We start from the raw sequence: 10020 nt of genomic DNA, 5'->3' as shown, positions 1-10020 counted from the left end.
TTTTTTTTATTATAGCTTTATAATGTCATGATCTCCTTTATAGCAGTTACTCTAATCTTGTATGTTAAAATGCTTTTTGTTTAATCTCTACCTATAACCTGTGACTTTTTAGAAATTGAGTTCTAAAATACTTAGGATTTTTATATTTGTAACTTATTAGCTGCTCCATGGAAAAAAAGTATTTTAGCAAAATTTTGTAGTCATTTTGTTTTTTAGGAACACTAAACATACCAAATTAATAACTGTCAAGAATGCATTTTTATCAATAGTAAATTTTTTAGATGATAATAGAACACACTTTGTTACAGTTATTTTCCATGCTTATTCCAGGACCTTACAGACTTAATATCTTTCTTATATGAATATGTGGAAACAGGCATGTGCTAAGGTTTTTGTTTTATTCTGAGTCTTTTAATGCTTTGAATGTACTGTCTATAATCTTGCACCCCTACACTGTCTTTTAGATTGAGAACTCTAAAAGATTTAATCTTCACATATGATAGGGTTTTCTGACTCCACTTTGACATATTTATTTCTTTGTCTCTCATATTTTCAGTAATATGTCTAGGTGTGATTTTTTTTTTTCCCTCTACAATACTACTTATATGGATAATTCATCCAGATTTATACCTGCTACCTCTGTTCATCTTACACTTTACCTTTTCTTTACATATTTTTAGCTCTTTGTTTTGTTGGACTGCATGCTTTTATTCCCTCTGTCTAATGATGTAACTTTCTAAACTGTTATTTTATATTTCATTATTATTTACATCCAATTTAATGTGTTCTTTATAGAAATTATTGTATTTGAGCTAACATTTCCACTTTTTGGTCTTGTTTTGTGCCATGTTACTAATTTCACATTTTAGCTCTATAAATTAAATTATTATACTTATTTTTATTATGCCTATTCTTCTTAATCTATTCCATACTTATTCTTACACACACACACACAAACACTCTTACAAAGTTTTTATTTTTTACTGTTACATCGTCTTCTTGTAATATTACAAGAGGTAGTGATTGAGATATTTTGCTAAAATACTTGTTTTATGGAGCAGAAATGAATCATTGTAAGGGTAAAAAGTAGTGATTTCAAAGTCCTAACAGGATGTTTAGAACTCAAGATCTTATTTCCAAAATAATGATGGAACAGAAGTTAAGTTCTAGCTTGTTCCCTTTCTCTTAAATTTAAACGAGGTCCAGTTACCCCAACCAAAATTCTGGAGCACCTATACTGAGACTCCAGCAACAGCCACTTTATCAGAGATTCATTTTGTATGCACAATCAATAAATAGTGGTTTGGTTCTCTACCACAGGAGGGAAAAACATCTAAGAAATTAAAGATTTAAAATAGCATTCACAATAGCAAAACAAAATGGTAAATAATCTCTCTGAACATTTATGGAAAAATTTGAACCTCCAAACATGAATGAATATGAAAGTATATATATGTTCTTGAATTTTGTTATTAAATGGATTACTAATGTCAAATCTATTAGAATTTATTTAGTTCCAGCTTATGACTTACTCTATGAATTAAATACACTGGAATTTAGAATTTTATGACATCAGTTTTTTAAAATTAAATTTATTGAGGGTAACTGGTTAAATATCAGGTTTACATCTTTATAATAAGACATCTGTATACTCTGTTGTGTGTTCACCACTGCAGTCTAGGGTTCTTCTGTCATATATATTTGACACCATTTACTCACTCTTTATCTTCCCCCAACTCCTCTTCCCTTCTAGTCCACACCATTCTTTGTCTATATCTATGAGGGTTTTTGTTTGTTTGGTTGGTTTGTAGCTTTTTATTTTAAGTCCCATACGTGGGGGAAATCATACAGTTCTTATTCTTGCGGCTGTACCAATTTACATTCCCACCAACAATGTGTGATGGTTCCTTTTTCTCCATATCCTCACCAACACTTATTGTTGGTTTATGGATGATAGCCATTCTGACAGGTGTCAGATGATATCTCATTGTAGTTTTAATTTGTATCTCTGATGATTAGTGACATTGAGCATCTTTTCATATGACTGTTGTCCACTCATATATCCTCTTTGGAGAAATGTCTGTTCAGATCCTCTGCCCATTTTTTTTAACATTTTATTTATTTATTATTATTTTTTTAACAATTTATTCTCCCCCCTCCCCCGGTAACCACTATTCCGTTGTCCATGTCCATGAGTCTCTGTTTGTCCTGTTCATTTGTTGCTTTTAAGTTTATATCCCACATATAAGTGATATCATGTGATTTTCAACCTTTTCTGTCTGGCTTATTTCGCTTAGTATGATTATTTCAAGGTCCATCCATGTTGTTGCAAATGGCAGTATTTCATCTCCTTATGGCTGAGCCTCTGCCCATTTTTAAAATCAATTCTTTTCTTTTTGGTGTTAAGGTGTATGAGTTTTTTATATATTTTGGGTATTAATCTCTTATCGGATGTATCATTGGCAAATATCTTTTCCCATTCACGAGGTTGTCTTTTTGTTTTGTCAATGGTTTTCTTTTCTGTGCAATAACTTTTTAGTTTGATATAAACCCATTTGTTTATTTTTTCTTTTATTTCCCTTGTCCGAGGAGATATATCCCAAAAAATATTACTAAGAGCAGTGTTAGAGTTCACTGTTTACATTTCTTCTAGGAGTTTTATGGTTTTGGGTCTTATCCTTAAGTCTTTAATCCATTTTGAGTTTATTCTTGTATATGGTGTAAGATAGTGGTCTAGTTTCATTTTTTTCCTATGTATCTGTTCAGTTTTCTCAACACCATTTATTGAAGACGTTGTCTGTCTATACCCTGTTGTATATTCTTGCCTCCTTTGTCGTGTATTAAATGAGTGTACAGGCATGGGTTTATTTCTGGATTCTCTATTCTGTTTCATTGATCTATGTGTCTGTTTTTATGGTAGTACTATGTCTTTTATTATAGTTTGATATCGGGAAGCTTGATACGTCCAACTTTGTACTTCTTTCTCATGAGTAGATATTCGGGGTCTTTTTGGTTCCATATAAATTTTAGAATTATTTGTTCTAGTTCTGTGAAAAACACCATTGGTATCTTGATAGGGTTTGTATTGAATCTGTGGATTGCTTTGGGTAGTGGTATGGAGATTTTAATGATGTTGATTCTTCCTGTTTGTGAGCATGGTATATGTTTCCATTTATTTGGGTCTTTTTCAGTTTCTTTCTTTAATGCCTTATAGTTTTTTGAGTACAGGTATTTTATCTCTAGTTAAATTTATTTCTAGGTATTTTATTCTTTTTGATGCAATTCTAAGTGGGACTGTTTTCTTAATTTCTCTTTTAGAATTTGTTATTGGTGTATAAAAATGCAAGCAATTTCTGAATATTAGTTTTGTATCCTGCTACTTTACTGAATATTGTTTTTTGGTGGAATATTTAGAGTTCTCTCTATATAGTATCATGTCATCTAGAAATAATAACTTTTACTTCTTTCATTTTGATTTGGATGCCTTTGTTTTTCTTGTCTGATTGCTATGGCTAGAAGTCCCAATACTATGTTGAATAAAAGTGGTGAAAGTGGACATTCTAATCTTGTTCCTGATCTTAAAAAGCTTTCAGCTTTTCACCATTGAGTATAATGTTAGTTGTGAGTTTGTCATATATGGCCATTATTATGTTGAGGTATGTGTGTACCCTCCTGTTGTCGTTGAGCCTTGATTGTTGGCACATGTTGGCCCTTGGGCTTACTGGCTGAGGGCTAGCTGCAGATACAGTGGACAGGTTGTGTGGCTGGCCCCATGGAGTGAGAGTCTGTTGTAGTGGGACTCTAGTGCCTGCTGAGTCTGTCCTTCAGGTGTCATTCGCAGAGCTGGTTGGGTGGTACTCTGAAGTCAGCTACCAGATGGGTTGGTTCTGGGTCTCTTGGGAGGTGCCCTGATGCAGGCCAAGGTCACCTGCCATTTGTGCCTGGGTTGGGACCACCTGGTGGGAGCTATAATGTGTTCCATGGTTGGTTGCCACTTTTGTGCTGGATTTAGAGGCACTTGGAAGAGGCTGCGCTGCAAACTCAGGCCTGCTACTGCTAGCACTGGGCTTAGGACCCTCTGGTAGGCACCATAAAGTGAACTGAGACCAGTGGCCAGCTGTGCTGGGCTTGTGGCCACTTAGCAAGGGGTACAGGACCCACCTGCTTGTTGGGGTTTGTGGACTTTTGAGAGATTTTAGGAAGGGATCCCTCATTGAAGGGATCATTGGGAAATATCTTCTATTCAGTCGTTGCCTTTTTGTTCTTTGGTTGGTTTCTTTTGCTATGTGAAGCTTTTTAGTTTGATTAGTTCCATTTGTTTTTCCTTTTCTTTGCCTTGCCTTTGTAGTCAACTTCACAAAAATCCCTCTGAGACCAAGGTTCATAAGTTGAATGCCTGCGTTTTCTTCTACGTATTTTATTGTTTTAGGTCTTATATTAAGTCTTTCATCCAGTTTGAATTAATTTTTGTGTATGGTCTCAGGAGTTCAGTTTCATTCTTTTGCATGTAGCATTCCAGTTTTCCCAACACTCTTTATTGAAGAGGCTTTTTCTTTTTCCATTGTATGTTTTTGGCTCCTTCGTTGAAAATTTGTTGCCCATGTATGTTGTGAGTTTATCCCTGGGCTCTCAATTCTGTTTCATTCATCTGTGGTTCTGATTTCATTCTTGTAGCTTTGTAGTCAGGGAGTGTGATGCTTCTGGCTTTGTTCTTTTTTCTCAGGATTGCTTTGGCTATTTAGGGGTCTTTTATAGTCTCATACAAATTTGATTTTTTTGTTGTATTTCTATGAAAAATCCCATTGGGATTTTGACGAGGATTCCAGTACTGTGTTGAATAACAATGGCGAGAGGAGAGCAGGCAACCTTGTCTTGTTCCTGATCTTAGAGGGAAAACATTTAGTTTTTCACCATTAACTGAGTATTTGTCATATATGATGGCCTTTATTATGTTGAGGTACTTTCCTTTATACCCATTTTGTTACATGTTTTAATCATAAATGGATGGTGTATCTTGTCAAATGCTTTTTCTGCATCTATTGATATGATCATATGAATTTTATCCTTTGTTTATGTGGTGTATCACATTAATTGATTTGCCTATTGTTAAACCATCCTTGTGTCCCTAGAATGAAACCCACTTGATCATGATGTAATGTTTTTAATGTATTGCTTGTTGTATTCAATTTGCTAGTATTTTGTTTAGGATTTTTGCAACTGTATTCATCAGAGATATTATTAGTCTATAGGTTTCTTTTCTGTGTCATCTTTACCAGATTTTGGCATCAGGGTAATATTGGCCTTATTAAATGAGTTAGGAAGAGGTTGAGAAGGATTAATATGAAATTGTCTTTGAATGTTTGGTAGAATTCACCAGTGAAGCCATCAGATCCTGGACTTTGGGAGGTTTTAGTGACTGTTTCAGTTTCCTTCCTAGTGACCAGTCTGTCTGTCTAGGTTTTCCACTTCTTCATCCGTTAGACTGAAAAAGTTGTATTCTAAGAATTTGTTCATTTTTTCTAGATTATCGAATTTGGTGGTATAGTGCCTTTCACAGTGTTCTTGCAGTCCTTTGTATATTTTCTGTGGTGTTTGTTCTTTGTAACTTCTCCTATTCCTGAATTTATTTATTTGAATCTTCTCTTTTCTTTCCTTGAGTGTAACCACAAGTTTGTGAATTTTGTTGACCTGTTTTTTTAATTTTTTCTATTGTCTTTTTTCTCTATTTCTGCTCTAATTTTTATTATTTTCTTCTCTCTGCTGACTTTGAGCTTCATTTATTCTTTTTCCAGTTCTTTAAAGGTATATAATGTTAGATTGTTCATTTGAGACAGGTCTGTAAACTTTCCTTTTAGTAGCACTTTTTTGTTGCATTCCCCAAATTTTGCTGTGTCATCTTTTTATTCATCACTATGTATCATCATCTTTTGATCTCTTTTTTTTTTTGTATCTCTTTTGACTCAGTAGCTGGTCATTCTAGTATGTTGTTTTATCTACACCTATTTGTGGTGGGAAAATATGCTTGGTATGGTTTCATTCTTCTTAAATTTATTGCGACTAGGTTCTGCTTCAACATATGGCCTATCTTCGAGAAGGTACATTCTGTCACTTTGGTGTAGAAAATTCTAAAAATACCAGTTAAGAAGTGCATAGGGTTTGATGTGTCATTTAAGGCCAATATTCCTTATTGACTTTCTGTCTGGATATCTAGCCACTGCTGTCTCTGGGGGCAGTCAAGTCAGTTTCTCCCTTTAGGTCTGTCAGTACAGGTTGGGTGCATATCTGTTGATAAGTGTCATGTCTTCTTGATGAATTGTTACCTTCATCATTATAAAATGTTCGTTTCAGCCTGATATTAGGTACAGCTACATGTGTTTTTCTCAGGATGCCGTTTGCATGAAATCTCATCTTCTATCCCTTCACTTTGAGCCTCTGTTTTGTCTTTGGAGCTGAGAGGAGTCTGCAGGCCACATGCAGTTCATCTTGTTCATCCATCCTGACACTCTGTGCCTTTTCAGTGGGGACTTCATTCCATTTACATTTAGGATGATTACGGCTCTGTGAGAACTTACTTAAAATGCCTGGAATATCTTGTGTTTTCTGGTTACTCTGTATCTTTTTATTTTTATGACTTCATGTGCCTTTTATAGTTTGGCGGTTTTCTGTTTTTTTTTTTTTCCTCCTCCATATCTTAGCTCTAGGTTTTTGTTTTGTGGTTTACCATTTGGTTTGTGTAAAATGTTTCCTACATACACAGTCCTTTTTCTCCTGAGTGCCTCTATCTGCATTTGCTCAATCCTTTTTTCTCCCTGTGTCACAAATTATTCCCTGATGTACATTCAGTACAAATTGCAGTAGTTAGTTATTTTTAATACCCATTTCCCCCATCACCTTTACATCAAAATTAAATGCCAGTGTTCTTTGAAGTAGAGTTGCAATTTTCTGCTTCTGTCAATTCATCTTACTGAAAAGTTTTGCATACTTTTGTTTCAACATTTTTTATAATGCAGGTCCCGTGCTGGTAAATTTTCTCCACTGCCATTTGTTTGGGAAAGCCTTGATTCTCCTTTAGAGTTCTCCTTCATACCTAAAAGGGTAACTTTCTTGAATGTATTCTGCTGGGCTGATGGTTCTCTTTCAGTATTTTCTTCCCCCTCTCCTGAAAAATCTGCTGATAACAGTGCTATTTCCTTTATAGAAGAGTACAGTCTATTTTTTTCCTGGCTGCTTTGAGAATTCTTTCTTTGTCATTAATTTTTGACAGGTTAAATAAAAGTGTCTGGGAGAAAGATCTTGTTGATAAAATTTGGTGTTTTTGATAGTATCTGCTATTCTAAAGTCCAGGGGTTTTTTTTCCCCAAGATCGTTAGTGCCCATGGCATCAGATAGTTCTCATAGAGTTCTTTTCATTTTTAGGTTTCTCTCTTCATGCCCACTCCTTCTTTCTTCCAACTGTCTGTGTTTCTCATGTTTTCTCTGATGCATTTCCTCATCTCATTTATTGAGTTCTTCAGCTCCAGAATTTCTGTTTGGTTGTCTTTTTATATGATTTTGGTAAAATCTTCTGTTCATTAGCTTTCTTCCTGAGCTCATTGAATTTTGTCTTTCAGGGATCTCTCTTGTCTGCTTGAGCTTCATAACTAGAATCTCAAATTCTGTCATATAAATCACAGTCTTCGCGTGACTTGAGTTCGGTTTCTGGAGTCTTCATTTTCTTTCTGTGTTCCCAAGTTACCTTGATTGTTCATGCCTTTTGATGTTTCTCTGGGCATTTCAGGTTGTATAGTGAGCTCTTTTCTTGCTTAGGTACCATTTTGCTCTCAATGACTCAGCAAGAGGGTACTTCTTTTGATTTTCCAGTAGATGGTTCTGTAGGCACAAGGTTTTTCGCTTCCCAGCACTGTTTGCAGCTCTGGGATTGTGTGGAGGGACGTCGCTTCAGTTAAGGAAAATGTCACGGGGATAGTGGGTGTCCCTCGGTCACAGGCTGTGGAGAATTGGTTTTCCAACAATTCCCAGAGCTACCTCTTTTTTCTATTGTGTTTTTGATTTACTGGGTTGTGCCAGATGTGTGGGGTAGAGGAGGCAAGTACACGATCTCACAGCATTGTACCCCTTCCTCAAGTAAAGGTGGCAGCTTCCTAGCCACCTCTGCCCAGCTCTGACATGATGCGGAGGGGAAGGAGTAAGGAGGGGGAGACAGATCTTTTCCCATGAAAGAAGCAGCTTCTGATCTCCTTTTGCTTGAGGCCACAGTGGGCACTAAAGTGCATCTGTAGCTTCTCTTCTGGCTGCTCATTGGGATCCAGCCACTGCAGCCTTGTGGATGCTACTACTTGGCACACTGAGTATTCTGACGCAACTCCATAACATGTCTTCCGCTCTCCTCCATGTTTTATTTCCCAGTCACCTAAAATGTCAAGTCTTTTAACACTTCTGTTTTGCCTGTGTTCCTGAGGGGGAATTAAAATGACATGGCCTTGATCTTTCCCTAGGTTCCGCTGTCAGCAGAGGCACTTATGGACCCTGCACTGGTGAGTATTGGGTGTCCGGCAACTCCCAAACCCATGTTTTAAGTCAAGGCCATAGTTTCCTGTTTTGGCAACCAGTGGAACAAAGTGTCTTAGGTACACAGACTGGAAGATGAGACTGAGATGGGCATGTTTGTTGTAGGACTTCTGGGCTGGAGTCATGCCCGGAGTGTTGGCAGCCATGGACATTTTGGAGAGGAGAAAAGTGATCTGTCTTCCACCGTAGTGCAGAACACAGTAGGGAGAATAGGAACCAAGGAGGTGGGAGAAATGTTTGGCATTTGGACTTGTTTTGAAAGTCGGGCTCGGGTTGACCACATTTTACTTGTGGAGGGTGACAGAGAAGTCACAGATGACTGGAAAGATGGAAAGTGTCATCAACTAAAATGGCAAATCAGTGGTGGGAGTACCTTTCAGGGAGATAGTAGGAACGAGGTTTTGGCCATGTTGTCTCAGATGTTCCAGAGACACCCAACTACAGAGGATGAGTGCACAGCTGGATGGAATCTGGAGCGCTGGGCAAGCTTCAGGATGGAGACAACCAAACTGCAGCATCCAGCATGTGGGCCAAGGTGGAACTTGGGGTCTGATATAGAGGGGGCTGTGTTCAGATCATGGTGGCCTTATCATTAGGGGACAAGGGAAGACAGTTTTTTGCTAAGGTAAGTGGTGAGGGTGGTGAATGTCACAAAGACAAGACTACTTGGTCACTAGGGAAGGGGAAAGTCTAGCAGGTGGCCCAGGTCTTCATGGGGGATGGAGATGCTTTCAAACGCCGCTCTGCACACACCAGGCTTTGGTGTCAGAACATCAGCTTAGCTTACTTCATGTGTCAGGTGGCTGTTACGTGGACATAGATTGTAAAAGACAGGACCAGAATGTGTGGACCTGCACAGGGTCATGAGTAAGGTTGAAGTCAACCTGGCACTTTATGAGTGCCACGTACAGGAGGGTATGTGAGGAGGCTGGGAACTGCTGCCTTGTGGGTCAGGTGTGTGATGCAGCCTGGTGCATGATGTGCACACAGAAGAGGAATGTGAGCCCCAGGGCCCTAGACTGGGAGCTGTTAAAGATGGGACCAACTTTGGTCATGTCTGGAAGGCATGATCAGGGACTCTCAGGCTGTGAAGGAAAGGGACTCTTAGAGAGTGTGGAGAGGGATGGGGGCCCCATCTCTCGGGTGCAGAGCTTAGATGGCACCCAGGCTGGCCCCTTGTTGCTTAGGTTGGACCCAGCAGTCAGAGAGCAAATGTCAGTAGGGCTAGGGTAAGAACTGCTTAAGGACACAACTGTCCCCCTCCTCACAGGGCTCTGTGACCTTTGAGGATGTGGCTGTCTACTTTTCCCAGGAGGAGTGGAGGCTTCTTGATGAGGCTCAGAGGCTCCTGTACCGCGATGTGATGCTGGAGGTCTTTGCACTTGCTGTGTCGTTGGGTAAGGCCCTCACCTCCCACCCCAGGCCTGTCTGTCTTTCCCGTTTTCCAGGGAC

The 10020-nt window shown here is 38.3% G+C and overlaps 1 protein-coding gene across 17 annotated transcripts in view; it reads left to right on the top strand.

Annotated features, from left to right (window-relative positions):
* Nucleotides 1–10020, top strand: part of LOC105304862 (zinc finger protein 501-like) — a 42924-nt gene that overhangs the window by 28389 nt on the left and 4515 nt on the right. For 9 of the 17 annotated variants that reach the window (XM_023522756.1, XM_023522758.1, XM_023522760.1 and 6 more), the window contains 3 exons: nucleotides 8496–8534; nucleotides 8988–9103; nucleotides 9839–9965. In XM_023522756.1, the coding sequence (XP_023378524.1) occupies nucleotides 9032–9103; nucleotides 9839–9965 (199 nt within the window). In that variant the 5' untranslated portion in view covers nucleotides 8496–8534; nucleotides 8988–9031. The remainder of the gene's footprint in view (nucleotides 1–8495; nucleotides 8535–8987; nucleotides 9104–9838; nucleotides 9966–10020) is intronic. The other 8 variants (XM_011379165.2, XM_023522763.1, XM_011379164.2 and 5 more) reach the window with 3 other exon arrangements.

Source organism: Pteropus vampyrus, unplaced genomic scaffold (assembly GCF_000151845.1).
Source record: "Pteropus vampyrus isolate Shadow unplaced genomic scaffold, Pvam_2.0 Scaffold357, whole genome shotgun sequence".
Taxonomy (NCBI): Eukaryota; Metazoa; Chordata; class Mammalia; order Chiroptera; family Pteropodidae; genus Pteropus; species Pteropus vampyrus.
Note: the sequence above shows the minus strand (reverse complement) of the source record. Positions and strands in the feature narration are given on the sequence as shown.